At 31.8% G+C, this 20,842-nt stretch overlaps 1 protein-coding gene across 1 annotated transcript in view; it reads left to right on the top strand.

Moving 5' to 3' along the window:
* The window catches only part of LOC118199596 (uncharacterized), a 44,550-nt gene extending 26,557 nt beyond the window's left edge, over positions 1-17,993 (top strand). Inside the window, exons 4-8 of the mRNA XM_035371489.2 lie at positions 8,762-8,881; positions 9,102-9,168; positions 10,842-10,896; positions 14,583-14,772; positions 17,703-17,993. Of these exons, the coding sequence (XP_035227380.1) occupies positions 8,762-8,881; positions 9,102-9,168; positions 10,842-10,896; positions 14,583-14,772; positions 17,703-17,787 (517 nt within the window). The 3' untranslated portion in view covers positions 17,788-17,993. The remainder of the gene's footprint in view (positions 1-8,761; positions 8,882-9,101; positions 9,169-10,841; positions 10,897-14,582; positions 14,773-17,702) is intronic.
* Positions 17,994-20,842: the final 2,849 nt, after the last annotated feature.

The following is a 20,842-nucleotide window of genomic DNA, read 5'->3' as shown; positions in this document are numbered from 1 at the left end:
CTAAATTACAGGAGTGGTCTTATATACAGATCCACTAATCTTACAAAAAACATAAGATCTTTTCCATTAGCTGAGTGCAAGTGATAAATCACTAGGTGTAGCAAAAGTTTGTTTAATTCTGTTTGTTTATACAATGGAGCCTCATCTTCACATCATTTTGTCTTGTTATATTGTTACTTTACCGCTTGTTATATTGTTATATTGTAGCGTACAGCACACAACCGGGAAGTTTAGTTGTAGCGCAAGTGGTTAACGTAACCATCTTGGTGATATTTTACTGACGGAAATGTAAAAGTTGCTTATCGGTTGCAAGTTAGTGGTTTTCGTGCTCCCCTTTTTTTTTTAGAAAGTTTCCCAAACTATCAATATTTATCATAAGTCAGTAAACATTATCAATATATGAAAAGAAAACATAATTTAAAAATTTAAAATACAAACTTGAATTATTAAATAATAATCCTTATTTATAATAAACCTTATTATGTGATACTTTGAAAAATAGAATACATTCTTCTTCATTTTGAAATTCTTCTTATGAAGTACATTGTGATATGTTTTCACTTAAAAAAAATTAGAGAATCGCAGAGACTCACCTTTGTACAATCCAATCCTCAGCAACAGTGGCTGTGTAGGAAATGTTCTAAAATTCTTCTTTTTCCCGTTAGAAGATTTTCAGCGAAATTCTGTATTCCTGCAGAGATTTTACCACAGTTTCTTCCATTGCTGGCAAATTCCACAATCTCATATTTTAAAATTAGGTTTAAAGCATAAAGTGTCATGATTTGTTTATAAAAACTATTAGAACATGAAATACAACAAAAATGAAAGTATAAAAAAATGGCAGCATTGCTTTCCTGAAGGATTGTTATGAGCATAGTTGCCGGAAGAATGGTTATGTAAAGGTTGCCAGAGTTTGACACATTCTGAAAATTTGCCGACTTCTACTAAGATGGTTGCATTAGTATGTAAGTACCGATACAGTCAAAAGTCGTTAATTCGGACACCCATAATCCAGAATGATCTATAATCCGGACCTCAAAGCTACAAACTTTCTGCGCATGCGTCGCGTTGACGCAAGACCTTTACGACTGCGCATATGCGTTTGTGCATGTGCATAATACGTTTACGCATGCGCGTTTAATGTATAACGGACGGCATAAGCTAAAATTATCTAATTATCCATTTCAGTTAATGTTGCAGATTGTGTTGTTCAATAATCTTCGAATTTTATCCGGTTTATTATTTCTTGCAGACTGTTAGAGCAATTTTATAAAAGTAAGCTTGAACTTTCGATTATGTCAAATAGAATTTCCGATGCTGGAGCTCCCAAAGGATCGACAAAGCGAAAGTATGTTTCGATGTCCATCAAACAAAAAGTAGAATTGCTGCAAAAAATGAATAAAGGCATATCCTTTGTTTATCTAACTATTCCGAAATCTGTTTATCAATTTCATGCTGCTCTGCGGCCGGAAAAGGGGGGGAACGCCACGGCATGCAATGAATTGGAAGTTGATCTGTCAACACTATCCTTATCTTCAAAGCAGATATTTTTATTTTATTTGGCTTATAATTCCTTACTAAATGTAGCATTTCATCTCGATGTACTCCGTCTTTGATATGATTTAAATCAAATTCTTCATCATTATAATTCGCTTCCGATAGGGAAGAAAGTGACACAGAGGTCATTGAAAACAAAAAAATTTCGATTGACAAATTAGTCGGTATTCTCGACACAGCAATTATAGGACTTGAACAGCGGAACTTTGTAACTGAACAAGAAATTATGTCTGTTTATAGAATTAAAGAGAAAGTATTATCACATAAAACGAAGCAACCTAAACAACTTAAATTGAAATAAATGTTTAGTAAAGTAAACAAATAAATATTAAGCTTCTTTTTTTTGTAAATTTTGATACCCTTTAGATCATAATTGTTCTTTATTTCATAAATTACGGTTTCATATTTTTAATTTTATAATTTCTGTGTGCCATCTTACCAGATTTAAACTGATGATCTATAATCTGGAATCGCCGAAGTCTTGACGAGTCCGGATTAACGATTTTTGACTGTATTTCTTTTATATGTCACCTAACTTCAATTATATGTGGCTTTTGCCTTACTTACTACATTAGTTTTGCATTTTGCAGTTCCACCAATCAAGTATTTTTCCAGAAATATGGAGAGAATTTCCCAGAGGAGAAAACAAAGGAATGAAACATCACAACCTGGTTCCTGAATACAGAAAATACTTAAAAGGAAAAATAAGATACTTTTTTTAACCCCCTTTCTGACCAGGATGCTGTGTTAAACAAACTAGGTGGACCAAAGTTAACTGATACAAAATGTCACAAATGCAAAAAGAATATGATTGATTTGATGAGATTACTGGTTTGATGAAAGTTGAGTTAGCAAAGAAACTGGATATTCCTGTGGCAACATAAAAAACGGTTGTTTATGATAGAAAAAAATTTTTTTTTTTTTTTTGAAGAAAGAGTAGAAATTTATGGACAGTCTGCTTCAAAGAGGGTTCAAGATGAAAAGTTTTCTGATGTTGAAGCCATTTTGCTGAAATTTTTCATTCAGTGTCTTGCATCCAATATTTCACTGAATAGCCCCATGTTAATCAAGACGTTAAAAGAAATGACACTTCAAATGAATGTGAAGGAAACATCCTTTTTAACCGGATGGCTGCATAAATTGAAACTGTGGAATGGAATCTCATGTCTAATAAATGGAGAATGGAAAAGTGTTCCTGCTGAGTCAGTTGAAGAGTAGTTTAAGAATTCATTTACCAAAGTAGATGGATATGAATTAAAAGACATTTTTAATGTTGATAAAACTGCTGTTTTCTTTAACCTGCAAAACTCTAGCTTTTAAAAGTGAGTGTTATGGAGCTAAGCAAAGTAAAGGCTGCCTTATTGTGTTACTTTGTGCAAATACTCATGGTATGGAAACAATTACTCCTAGAAAACTCACAAAAATCAAGGTGCTTCAGACATGTTAAAATTCTGTGAATAGAATATAAAGCAAATACAAAAGCATGGATGACTATGGACAATTTTATAGTTTTGGAAGTGGGGCAGAATGGCTCAAGAAAATAAACAAAACTGAAAAATTTCTCTTTTTATGGATCAGTGTCTCTACTATCATCAAATAACAGATTTCTTGCAAAATTTGAATGTTGTTCCTCTCGGCAAATTGCACTGGTGTAGTGCAGCCTTTAGATTTGGATGCCATTAAGAATTTCAAAATATTCTATAAATGTAGGTTGATTCAAATAGCCCTTCAAAATATAACTACAGGAACTACCCTGAAAAATTTTAATATTCTTCAGGCTGTGAATTTGATTTTATGTGCCTGAATTCAAGTAAAGCCACAAACAATTAAAAATTACTTTATTTTCAAATATTTGAAAATGGTAATGCAATGTAATTATGGATGAAGAAGATTAAAAACTATGGGATTAGACATTACAATCAAGGAACATGCTGTAATGACATCAGATTTATGCATATGTAAAGAATTGATTGAAAACACTTTACCGGATGAACATTTAAGTAGTGAGGAGGAAGATGAAAATAAATGAAAAAAACCCACCTTCTGTTCAAAATGCTGTCTACTGCATTGACTTAATCAGAAAATTTTCTTTGTGTGTAATAATGCAAGTGAGGAAACGTTTCAAGAACTGAATTTGATTCATTGTGCTTTGCTTACGATTCAGGACCAAAAAAAACAAGTCAGAAGACTATTAAAGACTTTTTCTTTAAAAAAGTTTAAATCTGATTTAAAATATTTTTGGAAAAAAAATGTTGCTTATTTAAATAAAAATAAAACTTTTTTTTTTTCTATTTTACATTGTAGGGTTCCTAACTCCTTTGTCTAAGATGAACATCGTGGAACCTAGTGAACTATGTAGCAATGTATCACTGAGTTCAAAACAGCTAAGACATAGACTTGAGAAGGGTTAAAATTCAATTATATTTCACTCAAATAAGAATAACTGTCAGCCCCTTCTCGGACTTACAGGAAGCCTCTACTCGGACTTTAACTCAGAGTAAGAAAGTAAGAAGCTAAGTTACTGTTAACTAAACTACACTTATCCGAAACTAGACACACTTATCTAATGAATGTAGTTGACCCTTAAATTAAATTACCAGCGAGGAGCAGTAGGTACGTATAATATGGCCGAGCATAACAGTTTCAAGAATGAGTTAGCCAGATGGCAAGCACGCAGTACTAAGGACTCCTAGCACTCTCTATCAAAGTAAGTTGAACCTTCCTTAAATACTTCTTCTAACTCATTTGCATACAACGCAATTATAAAAACTCATTCTGGTAGGGAGTTGTAAATGGAAACAAAAATTGATAGGAAAGGATTTCATAATTAAAATAGGCCGTACAACATAACTACATGCAAAAATTTGCATTCTTATGATTTAAAAAATATTAAATCTGTATTAGAATCAATTTTCAAAGTATTAATTTAAAATTTTAATTGTTTAAAATATTTTTAAATTTTTTCAACATAGTTCATAATTTCAAACAGTATATATATATGTTTCACATTGTAAATTAAAGTGTGGTTTATACGTCCTTTGTGAATGGTTCATTGAAAAGACATGTAAATTGTGCTTCACTGTATATATGAAATTTATGAGGAAAAAAATTAGTTTTAAATTAAATGAATTATTTCTTTCATGAAAATGAGTTGTTTTATTTTCAAAATTTTTTATATTGCTGGTTCTCATTGTATTTTTGCTGAAATGAAAAATTTGAGATTGACAAATTTTCACTAGACTAATAGAAAAACAACCAACAACAAACCCCTTTTTTTTATTTTGACATTTCTGCTAATTCAAGGTGGTTTTCTCCCTTCTCTACTCTCAAACTTGTTTTTTATTTAAAGAGAAATGCCAAGCAGTCATACTCTTGTTTTTCAGCAAACCCAATTGCCCTTTTCTTTGAAATTTGATTTCTCTTCCTCCTCATCTTTCAAACAGAAATTAAAGTGGCACAGGAAATAAGACTATTACAGATACCACAGATTGTATACAAGACAACAAATGAGTGGGGAAAATGTGTTTGCTTCAGATAGAATTACAAATGTTCAAACTACTATCAATTGGCATCTGGCATTTTGGTTTTGATTTAGTTTTGAACAGCAATTTGATTGGAAAATATTCCACCCATTTTACCTACTTGGCAACATTTTCGCCCTCATAGTGACATGTTTTAATGCTAATCCCACATATTGGCGGGATTCCCCCCCCCCAATATGTGGGTTTTGAATTTTGTTTCTGGTTTATATTCAGATCAGCTAATATTTGGAAATGTATAGTCCTTGAAAAGGTGTATTGATTATCAGAAGTGCCTTACATCAACCATATGAAGAGGTATTGGTGTCAGGCGAAATAAAATTATTTTTTCTACCTTCTAATAATGTCACTTATATTATAGAGCATCATTGTGTAATTCAAACTATGAAGTGAAATTATGAGGAAGGGCACTTGTTTTTACATGTTCTAAATGCTGAAGGTAATATTAGCAAAGCAGTAAACCACATTGTGCCAGAAGATGTTATTTATGTGCATAATAAAGTCAAATAGGCAATCTCTCAAACCTTCTGATAAAAGTTTAGTAAAAAATAAATAGAAAAAATTAAAGCAATGCTAATAGCCAGACAACAAATAGCAGTGAAGACATGTTTTAAAATTAAAGGGTAAAAGCATGTGAAGACATCCCTTAAGATGTTTTGAAATGGATAAACATTAACAATAAACTGGTTTTCAAGTTTGGTGGTGTGTGGTGTATTTAATTATGGCAAAGCACACTAGGGCTATCTGCCTAAGGGGAGGGATGCCTTCGTGGAGGACTTTCTAAGGGAAACTGGTTCGTATACATGTTACACATGGGGAAAACCACGAAAACACCCATGCAGCCAGCCCGTTCGCTGGATTCAAACCTTGGACCAAACTATCAGTGTTCAGCAACTTTACCGCTCGGCTGCTGGTGGGCCTTTCAAGTTTGGAGTGATGAAGAAATCATTCACATCAGAGATCCAGAGAGCAACAAAAATTACAATGATGAGAGTGATGATTATGGCATGGAAAAGAACAGTGTGAAAATTAGCCATACTGTAGAACAAAGCTCTCCAATATTAAGAGCAACATGCCAATTCTTTTCTTCTGTTGATCAAAACTGTCATAATTGTGTGGCAGCTTATAGGGTTATCAGTTTGTTACAAAAAAGAGTAAGACAAAAGTATTCCTATAAAAATTCATTTGACTGCCCAGCTTCACAGTGTTTTACAGTTTGCATAAATTTCGATGAAGTTTGTTTATTCTAGTTTTTTTATTAATGTTTTATAATTTAAGGATTATCTGTTTAATTGAAGGAAACAATATTGATTATTAATAAAACAGTTTCTTATAATGTTAAAAAGCATTCAGACTCTTATTTTGAGAATTCCAATCTTGTTGAGATTTCAAATGTAGTCTGTGTTAGTCAAGTTTTCAATTATCTGAAGTGGTTATGATTTTATTTATTTCAGATAATCTGGGTTCTACTGTATTTATAATAATTTTGTAGATACATTTATAAGTATGTTATAATTTAATTATAATAAAATATTTTAATTTAACATTTTAAAATTTCTATTAGAAGTGTAGTGGTAAGTTTAATCGGTACTTTTCTGTTTCGTCGGAGCAAATCTCGCCAAGCAGACTTTATTGGCGACAACATACAGTATACAAATAAAAAATATTAACAAATGTTAGTTCTAAAATTTTTTTATTTGGAGGGCATAAACATTTTAATATCATTTAAAATTATTGTAAAAAAGCCAATAAATAAAGACAATAAATTTGTAAAAAATTTTAATTTAAGAATTTACTATACTTTCATGATTCAACACCCTGATTCGTCGGTTCATATCGCATGACCACAAGTGATCTCATCTCATAAACTACGCTACAAAAATCTAATTCTCTCAGTAATTATCTTTACTCAGATATTATGTAAATCTGCGGTACTTTACTTTGTTAGTGCATTTCATTAGAATTGATGAATTTAACCCTTGACTTTTCCTTTTCTATATTTTCGCCTTAGGGTGAGCGGTGTGATTGCATCCTAGTTGACTTAATTACCATGAATGGCCTTAGGGCTTAAAATTGAAGTATTTCGTAAAAATTCTATGTAATTGTATGCCAGTATTGAAAGAAACAATCTGATAAGAAATGGCTGTGAATTGTTTTGAAAATGAGGCGTAAAAGGTTACCAGCAAGGATATTACATTTGGCATCAGTTGTACCATTATTGGTGACTTTAACGCCTATGCCGGCAAAACGGAAAAGTACCATTTAATCTTATTTGATTGTGTATATAGTCAAAAGTCGTTAATCCGGACTCATCGCGACTTCGGCGATTCCGGATTATAGGTCATCAATTTAAATCTGGTAAGATGGCATGCAGAAATTATAAAATTAAAAATATGAAACCATAATTTATGAAATAAAGAACAAGTATGATCTAAAGGGTATCAAAATTTACAAAAAAAAAAGCTTAATATTTATTTGTTTACTTTATTAAACATTTCTTTCAATGTAAGTTGTTTAGGTTGCTTCGTTTTTTATGTGATAATACTTTCTCTTTAATTCTAATAAACAAACATAATCTCTTGCTCAGTTACAAAGTTCCACTGTTCAAGTCGTATAATTGCTGTGTCGAGAATGTCGACTAATTTGTCAATCGAAATTTTTTCGTTTTCAATAACCTCTGTGTCACTTTCTTCACTATCGGAAGCAAATTATAATGACGAGGAACTTGATATAAATCATATCAAAGTCGGAGTACATCGAGATGAAATACTACATTTAGTAAGAAATTATACTACATTTAGTAAGCCAAATAAAATAAAAACATCTGCCCTGAAGATAAGGATAGTGCTGATAGATCAACTTCCAATTCATTGCGCGCCGCGTCGTTTCCCTTCCCCTGCAGAGCAGCGTGAAATTGATAAACATATTTCGGAATGATTAGATGATCAAAGGATATGCATTTATCCATTTTTTGCAGCAATTCCACTTTCTGTTTAATGGACTTCGAAACATACTTTCGCTTTGTAGATCCTTTGGGAGCTCCAGCATCGGAAATTCTATTTGACATAATTGAAAGTTCAAGCTTACTTTTATAAAATTGCTCTAACAGTCTGCAAAAAATAATAAGCCGGATCCAATTCGAAGATTAAGGAACAACGCAATCTGCAGCATTAACTGAATTAGATAATTTTAGCTTAGCTTATATCGTCCGTTATACAAACGCGCATTCGTAAACGTATTTTGCGCACATGCATATTCGCAGCCGTAACGGTCTTACGCGCATGCGTCAAAGAGACGCATGCGCAGAAAGTTTGTAGCTTTGAGGTTCGGATTATAGATCATTCCGGATTATGGGTGTCCGAATTAACAACTTTTGACTGTAATTTTCTATTTTATTGCCAATCTTTATAATTTTTTTATATATCCATTAGTTCTATCTATATTAAAATACATAAAAATAAGAAACATTCAATAAGCATTGTTTTCTGAAGCAACTGTTTTAGCAGTCTTTTTTTTAATTGCACTTTGTATTTAATAATTATTATAGTTTATGATGGCTTCATGATTAAATTTCCATTTACATTTTTAAAAAGAATGCTTTTCAGTTCATTTGGGATTATACATACTTACTGTGAATAATAAATTTTTACTCTTCTATTATTTAGCTTTTTGTTAGATCGCCTTCTCAGATATGAAACTGTTGAGTCTTCATCTAGTGATTCTGAGGCAACTGTTTCTAGTGATTCAGATAATGAATTCAGGGCAGAACTTTTGACTCTCAAAAAGTGAGCATGTATTCATTTAAATAAGATCTAAAGCAGTTTTTAAAGACTGAGGTATCAAGTTTTAAAGATCAAAAGTTTGATTTTATTAAATTCATTTTTAATGTCAATTTTTAATATCTAAATATACTGAATTAAGTTAAAAGAAAATAAAGTGCAAATATGTTCATGAAATGTAGTGTTTTATGTTTTTAACAAATTTAAATTTTTATTATCTTGACAGAAAAAGAACTGCAGTGAATGCTGAAAATCAAGATGCAAATGCTACAAATTCAGCAGCTAATAATGCAGTGAGTAAATTTTAGATTGCCAACGTAGTATTTTTTCTTTCTTCTATTACCCCCTTCTTTTCTTCTTTTTATAGTCTTTTTTTCTTTCTCACTCTCTCTCTTTTAATTGATAAGCAATTAAATAAATTCATAATTGAAACAATACCCAAATTCTTAATTACATACATATATATATATATGCAATAAAAAAATATACAGTACAAAGTCCATAATCCGGACTCGTCGGGACATCGGTGATTCCGAATAAGGGGTTTTTCCAGATTATAGATCATCAATTTAAATCTGGTAAGATGGCATACAGAAATTATACAATTAAAAATATGAAACCATAATTTATGAAATAAAGAGCAATTATGATCTAAAGGGTGTCAAAATTTATTTTAAAAAAAGCTTAATATTTATTTGTTTACTTTATTAAACATTTCTTTCAACGTAAGTTGTTTAAGTTGCTTTGTTTTGTGTTCTAAACGCACATGCGTAAACATTAAACGCGCATGTGTAAAGCATACAAGAAAAAAGTCTATGGCTTTGAGGTTCGGATTATAGATCATTCCGGTTAATGTACTTCCAGATTATGGACTTTGTACTGTATTAAACTATTTTCTGATAGCCATCAGTCATTTTTTGCCATTTGATAATTTTAACACTTATTTAAGGTATTAAGTACTTAACTGTAAAAAGAGAATTTTCTGCAAGTAAGTTAAAATTTATTTATTCATATCATAGTATAATAAAATTTCATGTGAAGAAAAATTCAATAAAATTTCTTATTTAATAGCTTCTTTTTTTAATATGAATCTTGGTCATTATGCTGGCTTTTCTGAGCTGGAGAAAGGTTTTTATTAATTGTCGGGGGGGGGGGTTGTTCTTTACAAGTTTAAAATTCTGTGTAATAGTTATGTATCCTTTAAGTGTACAATTATGAGAATAAATAACTGTTTGCTTTAGAATTGCTTTGAAGGAGATTTTTAGTAAATGGTACTTATTTATTGTGTCTTAATTAAATGTTACTTATTTATTGTGTCTTAATTAAATGTTACTTATTTATTGTGTCTTAATTAAATGGTACTTATTTATTAGGGCAACCACCTTAGCACAGTTTTGTGAATTTTGTTGGGGGAAAAAAAAAAAAAGATTGATGCTTATTTAAAATAATAATAAACCTACTAACAAACAGGCTTTTTTCGCTTTGCTCTGGAGGAAATTTCATGAAGATAGGCTTTAAGAAGAAATTCAAAGCAATTGTTCCTTTAGTGATTTTGTGTCAAAATACTGTATTTCTGCGCATATTTTACTGCACGTTGCTCCAGAGCAGGCAAATCACACAAGCACACGTTTCAAATTATGTTTGAGACAGCACATGTTTAAAATTATAAAATTCCATTGGATTTTGGAATGTAACAAATTAAAGAATGCATGTGAAAATTATGCCATAAAACTGAAAATTGTTGTGCATATAGTTGCCAGAGATGACCACAGTCTGACACTTGGATGTCTACTAAGATGGTTGCAATAATACTTTAGTACTATTAATTTAAATAGATCTGTAATTAGATGGTATTTCTGTGAATTCATCTTCAATGATATATAAAACAATCTTAAATACTAATTATATGCGTTTTGTATAAAATATAAATTATATTTTTTATGCGTTCTTTTTTTTTTCTTTTTAGCAAAGTGGTGATATGAAGAAGAAGAAAAGCAGAAAAACATGTCTTTCTAAACCAGGTTTGCAAAACTTTTGTTGTTTTGTATTATCACTTGATGAGGTGGATATGTGATACAATAAACCCTTGCCAAGGGCAGATGTGTGGAATGAGTTCTCATATGCATGATATCCTAATTGTTCCCATTTAATTTGTCCAATTTGCTAATTTTTTTCATACATACTTCATTTTTCATCCGTCAACACTGAGTGCTTGCTGGAATAACTCTGGCAAGATGTTATTAACAATTTTAAAGAACTTCCATCGCCAAAATTTATACACTTAAGTTATGCACTATAAAATGAAAAATTTAAATAATTATTATTTTAAATTAATATAAATCTAGTTAATGATAGATGTGGTACAAAACCTATTAACCATTCTAGACCAAAGACCATATATCCCCATTCATCTTCAACTGAACTGATTGAAAATGAAACAACAAAATTAGACAGATTGCAAAACATATTGGTGGCAAAGGATTTTCAGATAAGGAGAAGTCAAAGAAGACAGTGAAAATGGTGAAGGAAAAAGAGCCTTTAATATGCAAGAAGTTTAACAAGTTGTTAAAAAGATGACTATCTGATTTTGCTGAGATTGATCCAAACAAAGAAAGAAGACACATTATGAGAGCTATTGAAAAACTTTGTGCTCTTATCACAAAGTTTTAAAAAGTTGCTTCAGTCATCGCCCGTAGTAAAAATCAGCATTTTAAAAGCGTAATTGTGTTATGTCGTACTAAGCAGTAGTAAAAATCCTTTCAGTTAACATTTGTTTCATTTTTCTCTTTTAATTACAGCAATATTTAAGTTTGTTTAATTTATACATACTTTCTTAATATGCATTATACTTAATGCATTTTTAGCATAGAAAGTTAACTTTTCAGTATACAATTTTGCCCTGCACACAATGTTTTAATGACATAATCCCCACATTTGTCAAGGGTTTATTGTATTTATTAACAGCAAAGGATATGATTTAAAAAGTTTCATTTTGCACTGTATGTGTTATAACAGTATTGCACATCAGAACAAAATCATTATTTATTATAAATATAATTATTTATTTAAATTTTTTAAAGTATATTTTATACAGGAGAGCCATACAGCACTAGAATTCTTTTTTTAATGGAACTATGAACTATGTTTTATTAATAGAACCATGTCTCACAGTATTTTCCAGTGTATAAGATGTGCTTCTTCTTTAAAATTTTGTGCCTGAAAACTGGGTGAATCACACAAAAGTGGTGGCGTTGCAGCAAACCAAGGGTAAAGTATTATCGATGGCATATATTGAGCATGCATGTTAACCGTTAGAATTCCAACTAAAGATAAAAACAAAATTAAACAGACAAAATAAATAAAAACTTGATTTTACTGTTACTTGTACAAAAGAAGATGGATGGTGTGAAAATGGAAAATGATGAGGTATTACTGTTTGGTAGTATTATTCCCTTCCCTAAAATCAACTTTATGAAACGTCATCTTTAGCTTTTCTTTGTCTCTAAGCGGTATTTGACTTTGAGCGAGACTCATTTGGGCCTCCTTCTCATAAAAAATTTGTTCAATGTGACTTGTTGCTGCTTAGATTTTAAAATGTTTCTAAAGTTAGACATGGCATTGTCAAAAAAAGTGCTTATACTGTAGCTTGCTGCTGCTTTATCAGAGTGACATCAATATATGAAAACTTTGCAGCTGCTCCATTTTGCAGGGATTTTGCAAACCAGAGAACTAGGATCATTTTTTCCCTTTCACTTCTTTTGAAGAAATTTCTATAATTGTGTACTGTTCTGGTTCTGTGGTTATTGTAGTTCTTTCTTGTTGAATTCATTTTTATGGTCCTTTAGTAACTTTTCCACATCTTTATTGTTAATTTTCTAAGCTATAGTTTGTCTTCGAGACACAATATAATAAATTTTAAAAAACTTTGTAAGGGTCTATACCAGATGTCAGCAACCTATGACCTGTGGGTCACCGAGTGGCCCATTTGGTAATTTCAAGTGACCCACTTTATTTCCGAAAATAAAGTATAAGATATACAAACATTTTTTTCTTTTTTCCAAAAATTTTTTGTCGCAAAGCTATGAACGTACCAAATTTGAATCCAGTACAACATATAAAATTATCAGTTAAAACCTCAGGCATGAAAGTTTTCCATGTTTTCGCAGAATTCTGCTTTTTTGAATGTCACCCGGGCTGTTTCTGAGATCGATGCAGAACCATTGAGAAATCGCGACTGGCAAATGTTGGGGGGGGGGGGGGGGTAAATGGAGGACATGCTCTCTCTCTCTTCCTCTTTTCTTTGTAAAAAAACTTTACATCATGTCATCGTATAATATTACGCCGTGTTAGCGATCAAACGCGGGTACCCCTTGTTGTGAATTTTTCGAGTTTGCCTGAGCTGAGATCGCGAAATACGTTGTTTAACATCAAGGCGAAGTAGGTGGGGTTTATGTGGAGAGGCAGAACTAGACGCGTACGAATATCGAATCAAAGAAGAGCAAGCAACCGTCAAACGAGAGTTGACTTCAATAATTTCAGCGATCGGTGCTGGCGCCATCTGTTGGACATACGGATAACCACTTGCATTCTCCAGTACACAAAACTCTATGTAAAAATTTAAGGAATGCTCATAAACTGTACAAAGAAGAACTAGAGATTGAAAAGGAGGAACGAGAATCTAGGAAAAAAAAAAAAAAAAAAAGCAATTAAACATTGCAGAAAATAAAGAAGTATAAAAGCTGCTGAAAAGAAATTGAGACTAGCTCGCAAACGGAAATTAGAAAAGTTGGCTGCAAAAGTAGCAAAAAAGAAAAAGCTTTTTCCCTAAAAATTTTTAATCAGGATCGAGTGAGACAGACAAAATAGCTATTTTTTGTATTCCTCCTTTAACTATATGTTATTTTGCAACTATATTATCTTACATGACTACTTTTTCTGGTGTTATATAAAGTACTGTTTATTGAGTTAAAAGTGAAGATAATTGAAAGCTATAGTAACAATTATATATATATTTTATCTCTAAAACTTGTCATTGCTTGAAAATGGGCAGTAATATATAACATATAATGTATATTAGTGTGTTGTAATGTTGCGTACAGTATTCATGTATCAACAGTTAAATTAAGTTACATAAAGGGCATCTTAAAGAAGGTTAATTCATTACAATCTCTTGGTAATTTTTTTTTTTTAAATATATATATATATACACAAGTGGAAGATAAAATTAATAGCAAAATAGTAAGTACAAGTATTATTTTAGTTTAATTATATGTATATGTTTAATACTTTTTATATTAAAAGATTGATGTTTTATTAAAATGTGTTTTTTTTTTAAGGTTGCGCGTGTGCAATTAGTTTTTGTGTAATTTTGTGTTCGTGCATTGTTCAGCTTTTTTGTTCAGTTTGGAATCATTAACTTTTGCTTCATTAATTAGTTAAGTGAGATGAAAAAAAAGCTATTGCTGTAAATATATTGTATGATTATTTATTGTTGACAAAAAGAATAGAGTATAAATTATAACTCTTAAAATATTTTATAGTCATGTTTCAAAAGGAATCTAGTCTATTAAGCTACATTTAATAATTTGAAAAAGTATTTTTTTAAGTTAATCTAGTATTCTGTATGTACAGTTAATTATTTGAAATTTTTTTTTCTAATAATAATACAAAGCATCTGATATCTAAACCTGAATCTCTAATTTCTCAGGCATTCCTCAGAATTCTTCAAATGCACTAATTGAAGGTTTAGCTATTAGCCATGGTGATGGTCATATGACATCAGAAGAGATTGAAAGGCATTTAGAAGCAAAACAATCCTTACGAGATTTAATACCAGAAAAAACGCCATTAACAGTCCCAGCAGAGATGTTCAGCAATGAACCATCAGTGATGGAATGGTCTGTGTAATATCCTTTGTTTTTTATATCAATAATTGATTAATATGTATAGTTACTATTTCTTTCTCTATTATCATTTTAAAAATAATTATTGAATTTAAAATAAATTTTAATTTTTAAATCCATTACAAAGAAAGTAAAATCGTTGTATATTCTTTGAAAGCATTATTTAAACAGTTGTTTTATGGTTTGATTAAAAGAAAGCTATATATATTAACATAATAATATCTTCCTCATCCTAATTATGACGAACATCTTTATACCGTGTTTTGCTTTGCCTTCTTTACATTTTAAATTTACCAATTTTATTTAGAAAAACAGTTTTTAAATATACTAAGAATAAAAAAAGTTGTTTAATTATTGGCAAACATATAAGGACCACCATTATAAATGTACTAATTTAATAAAGTAGTAGGTTCACAATACACGTGAATAAAATTTTTTTCAAGTTTATATACCCAAAAACTATATAAGAATAAAATAATAATTTAAAAAAAACTGTATGTAATATTACATCTAAGGAAAAAACTTTGCATTGTAAAAAATAAAGTCAGGCTGTGTGTTATTAATTACAAATTAGCAATTCTTTACCCTTGCATTAAATTGATTTAAGGGTGTGTTAATTCTTATTTTTATTGTTTTGTGATAAGTTAATTAGCTTTAATTCCTTTTGATTTTTAGCCCTCATTCAAAAAGCTTTATTTCTAGTTAACATTGTACATTACTCTAACATAATCCATTCAAATGTGAAATTATCACATCATTTGTAATAATTATTGCATTAGTAGAAGGTAACCAAAAATGTTCTTGCCGTTTTGGACAGTCAGAAAGAAAAGTCATAAAACAAATAACAAACTAATCCTCAAATTAATCACCATCGGCATCCAATGCCTCTTGCCAGTGAGTGGCTACCTGTGCAATGCCATTGCGGTAAAACTCGTGAGTCTTGGATGCAAAGAAGTCCGTGAGGGTCTTTTTGAGCTCTGGCCAGTTTTTGAAGGATGTTCCACGAAGATTGTTGTCCAGGGAATGGAAAAGGTGGTAGTATGTTGGCACAAGATCTGGGGAGTGTGGTGGATGGGGTAGTGTCTCCCAGCCTAGTCGCCGGATGGTGGCCCTGGGCTCCCGAGCCACATGTGGCCTTGCATTGTCATGGAGGAGAAGTACACACTTACGATTGACCAATGCTGGCTCTCAGTGCCTGATGCACACGTTCCAACTGCTGCACGTGCAGGCCTGCCGTGATGGTTTGGCCCTTTAGAAGGAGTTCATAGTGCACCACTTGGCAACTTGTCCACCAGATACAGAGCATGATCTTACGGGGGGTGGAGAGAAGGTCTTGCAGTGTTAAGGCACACAGTCACAAAAGCTATGACAAGAAGAATACTTAGGTCTTTTAATTCAGCAGAATTTCAATAAGAACAGATAAGTTCCAGTGAAGTTGTTCTGGTTGGATGTGATAATAAAAAATGAATATTCTGGCCTTTGGTGTTAGTCACAGAGGTCTTTCCTGGAAAGGACAATCATGTGAGAGTAGTGAAAGTAAAAACAAAAGTAGGAGAACTCATACGCCCTGTCCAATGGTTATACCCTTTAGAGATTACTAATCCGAACATTTTACTTAGAGCTAAAGAACTTGAACGAAATTTCGTGCCAACTGTTTCTCATAAAAGGAACATTCCTCATAAATCTGAAAATGTTAAGAGGGACAGTGACTTTAAAGGAACTGATTTTGAACTAAACACTAGATGTGGCAGAAAAAATGTCAAACCTTCTCGTTATGAGTGAATTTTTTAAGTGTATGTTCTCTATTATTACAGTACAAAGTCTGTAATCTGGATGTCCATTATCCGGAATGATCTATAATCCGGGGACCTCAAAGCCACAAATCTTTTTTTTTTTTTTTTTTTTTTTTTTCCCCTGTATGCTTTATGCATGTGTGTTTAATGTTACGCATGTGCGTTTAATTTTTACACATGTGCGTTTAATTTTTACACATGTGCGTTTAGCACGAAAAATGAAGCTACTTAAACAACTTACATTGAAGAAATGTTTAATAAAGTAAACTAATAAATATTAAGCTTTTTGTTTTTGTAAATTTTGATACCCTTTAGATCATAATTGCTCTTTATTTCATAAATTACGGTTTCATATTTTTAATTGTATAATTTCTGCATGCCATCTTACCAGATTTAAAGTGATGATCCAGAAAGACCCTTAATCTGGAATCGCCGAAGTTCCGATGTGTCCGGATTATGGACATTGTACTGTATTTAACTTATGTTGTTAGTATATTGAGTATTCAACACAACACATATTCCCTGACGTGAACTTCTGGAACCATTGCCTAGGGGTTCGTTTGTTAATGGCATCATCCCCAAAAGCCTGGCGAATTCGGCAACTTGATTCTGCTGCTGACAGGCCCACTTTAAAATCATACAGCAAACAACTCTGAACAAGAGCCTTTGATGTGTCCATTTCAATCAATCGCTGTGTGAGTTATGTTTGAAGTACCGATGCAGCACGCTTTTATACTTTTGATCAATGTTCAAACTCCCATCCTAACCACTTCATCACCAGGTTTGGCAACTATTTTTATGTGGGGTTCACTCTTCTTATGTCATATAAAAAATGGCAAGAACTTTTTTGTACCTTTCTTTATTATCTGTTGCAACTGAAATTGACAAGTTTTTACCATAATGAAACATGATTCAACTAGAATCTTTTTTTTTTTTCCCCCAAATTATAAACCTCTCAATTGCAAAATCATTTAAAATGCTTTGAGAACAGACTGAAATGTAGTATTGATTAATGTATATATATGAAAACACTTCAGTAATTAAAATTGCAAAGCTGAAGTCATAATTTTATTGTAAATGTGTTTAATGAAGCATGATCTTAAGAATTTATTTTGATATCTTGTTTTTCAGTGAAATTATTGATGGTCAAGTTTCAGATATTTCTCCAAATAACGTTGTAGAAAATGTTGGAATAATGATTGACATACATGAATAGAAAGTGCATGTAAAAATTTATTCACTGTAAAATGACTTTTTTCCCTGTCTTTCGTATAAAGGAAAATGAACTCATTCGTTTGAATTCTCATTGTGTGTATGTATGTGTATATATATAAAACTTGTAATTAATATTGCATTTTTTATATTTGTATGTGTATATGTTATATGCTATTACAGAAATAAAATTAATTTAATTCAAAATCACTTGTTTTTCTGAATCTTCCAGAAAGTTGCCAAATTGGCAATAATTGCCAACTTAACGACATAATTGTTGCAATTGAAATTATATTATATCTCGCATTCTAATTTAGCTATTTTTACAATTCTAACATCATTGCACTCAAACTTAACCTTTTAAGATAGCGTGCATTTCTTTAAGATGTTCCATTGGGACGAATTGTTCCACAGGACACAGGTTTTACATGACTAAGCCTAACTTTAGGGGGCATCACCAAAAAAAAGTTTTATGTCCTAACGTCATGTTTTTTTAATACTAGTTTAGGTTGTTACTTAAGCTTTCATATACGTTAAAATTAGCATTTGATAATCTTTTGTCTTTATTTTTTTTACATGAAAATATGTAAAAAAAAATTGCTTTCTTTAACAAATAATTTTCAGAAGCACTATTTAAATTATTCCAGAGTTTTAATTGACAGAATACATTAACAAAATCAAAATTAATTTAAAAAAATATAAGAAAGACTATTTACAAGAAGTTAAATCTTGCAAAGGAAGTAGAAGGCAGACATTCAGTGAGCTCAGTTTTTGATAAAATGTCTATATGAGAATCACTAGAAATATTTTTTCTCTGGCTGATGAAAGAAAATGAATGATCACTTTCATCTGTGTCACTAATTGGGTCATTCACCCTGCGAGTATAGCCTTCCTCTGATAAATAATGCTTGCTTGCCATAATATACTGAAGCCAAGGCTTTCCAAAATAAAAAGGGAAGTACACAAAATATAAGCAATAAAAGCTGTGCGAAGCATAATAGAACCCCACGTAGTAATTCCAAAAGACCCTACATAGTAGCAAAAAGAGAATTAAAAAAAAAAGATTCGAAGGTCCAAGCTCTGTTTGTTTACATTACACTTTTCCTTTTCTCCCGCAACAGCTGATACAAACATTACGCAGAATGTGATCACGCTGAAGGTCAGGATCCTAAAAACTATGTTCAGGTAATGAACGTAAGATGCCATTTAGTGGTCTTTAAAACATGTTTTGCCTTAAAATGCACATATGCATCCCATGTCCCTTACATTAGTTGTCCAGTAATGCATGGCTGTGAGAGATTTTTGTAGGAATGCAGATATAGGACATCTGTCCAGAAAGAGTTAAATGACCTACAATTCTCTGTAAAAGGTAAACCCTTAAATTCAAGATATGACCACTAGATTAAACACAAAACAAATCCAAAAATTATCAAGTTAAACAATAATTAAATAAAATAATGCAAAACACCCCACAACAGTGCAGAAAAATAAAAACACAATCAGAAAGGATGACTATATTTGCAAATGTTTACAGCACTGCCCCCTTAAAATCTTGTGTAATCTCCAAGATCAGGGATAACTAAATCTCATTATCGTAATAAGATGCAAATATATCTTTGTGTATAACCTTAGCTTTAGATGAAGAAGTTCTTTGAATATGCACCACTATATTCAGTTTCTAAATCACACGGTAGGGGCCTTCTCAGGATATCTGTAGCATCAAAGAGATCCCATGATAATGGGGTTGTAAAACCAGGCTTGATCTCCTTTCTTAAATTCCCTCTTCATTGACTTAGCATCATATCTTGTCTTCATCTTTTCAGTGGCTGTTTTGATCCTTGCCCTCAAATTGATGAATATCTAAATATGCCTACAGATCTTCCAGCTACTGCTCAACCAAAGAGGGTGCATCCAGTAGACATAGCCAAATGTAATTTGCAATGGAGAAAGTCCAATGCTCTCGTGAATAGCACTCTCACTTGTTAGAAGGAACAATAGCAGTTTTTTATCCCAGTTTTTGATAAAATTGTAATTATACTGGGGTTCTGTTACTGAAGTAGTACTTCACAGTACCCTTAGCTAATTCCACGATGGATCTTGTAATGAGAGGTACCTGAATAAATTTCTCAAAATAAGGGAACATGAAGAGATAATTAAAAGAAAGTGAGACACTATCTCTTATAGAAATTTCTAAGTCCAAATTTGTCAATAACATTTCAGGCTGTTCAATGTGGCACCATCTACTAGACAAGCCTGCTTTAGTTGTATTGATTAGGAAAATAAAGATGCAGAGTCAAAAGTCATGTGGCAGTCCGTCCTGCTGGCTCTGAGATACAAAGAGATAGAAATGGCCCAGGATTGTTGGATTGAATTTCTCTGCCATGCCATCTGATTTTGGATACAAAAGAGTAATTTGAGTCTTCTCCATTATGAGAATTTTAAAAAATCCTTTTAATATGAAAAATGTGAAGTTGGTTCTGTGATCAAAATGAAGGAGAGATACTCCAACTTGTGAGATTCAGTTCACTATAACTTTTGCTACAGTTGAAGCTTCTGGATCAGGGAGGGCATAAAACTTCTGGCCATTTACTGAATTAGTCTCTAACTACTAGAATGTACTTGTTACCCTTAGTTGCACAAGATAAAGGTCCAAGAATGTGCAAATCAACCCTCTTGAACAGTATTCTCACATTGTAGTGCTGTAATCTTCCTCGTGTAGATGTTTGCATGTCATTTCGAGCACCACACACATCACAGGATTCGCATCACTTTTCTACATCTACTTTGGTCTTACCTCAGAAGAAATGTTCATGAAGTTTATAAAGTGTCTTTATTGCACCAAAATGACCTCCAGTAAGGCTGCTATAACAACACTATGCAGTCGGGATATAAGCATCGTAAGCTGCCTTTAAAACTTATTCCATCATCAGCTTTCCATTTGCAATAGAAAACTCATCTTGCAAGTGCAGGGAATTCCACAAAGCCAGAGCCTTGCCAACACAATTTTTCACCTGAATCGAAGCGATAAATTCGAGCCCCTGTATGCAATACAAGTTTTC

This window comes from Stegodyphus dumicola, chromosome 8 (genome assembly GCF_044657685.1).
Source record: "Stegodyphus dumicola isolate Sdum_Otavi_A_Nest chromosome 8, ASM4465768v1".
NCBI classification, from domain to species: domain Eukaryota; kingdom Metazoa; phylum Arthropoda; class Arachnida; order Araneae; family Eresidae; genus Stegodyphus; species Stegodyphus dumicola.
This window is presented reverse-complemented; position numbering and strand designations above follow the sequence as displayed.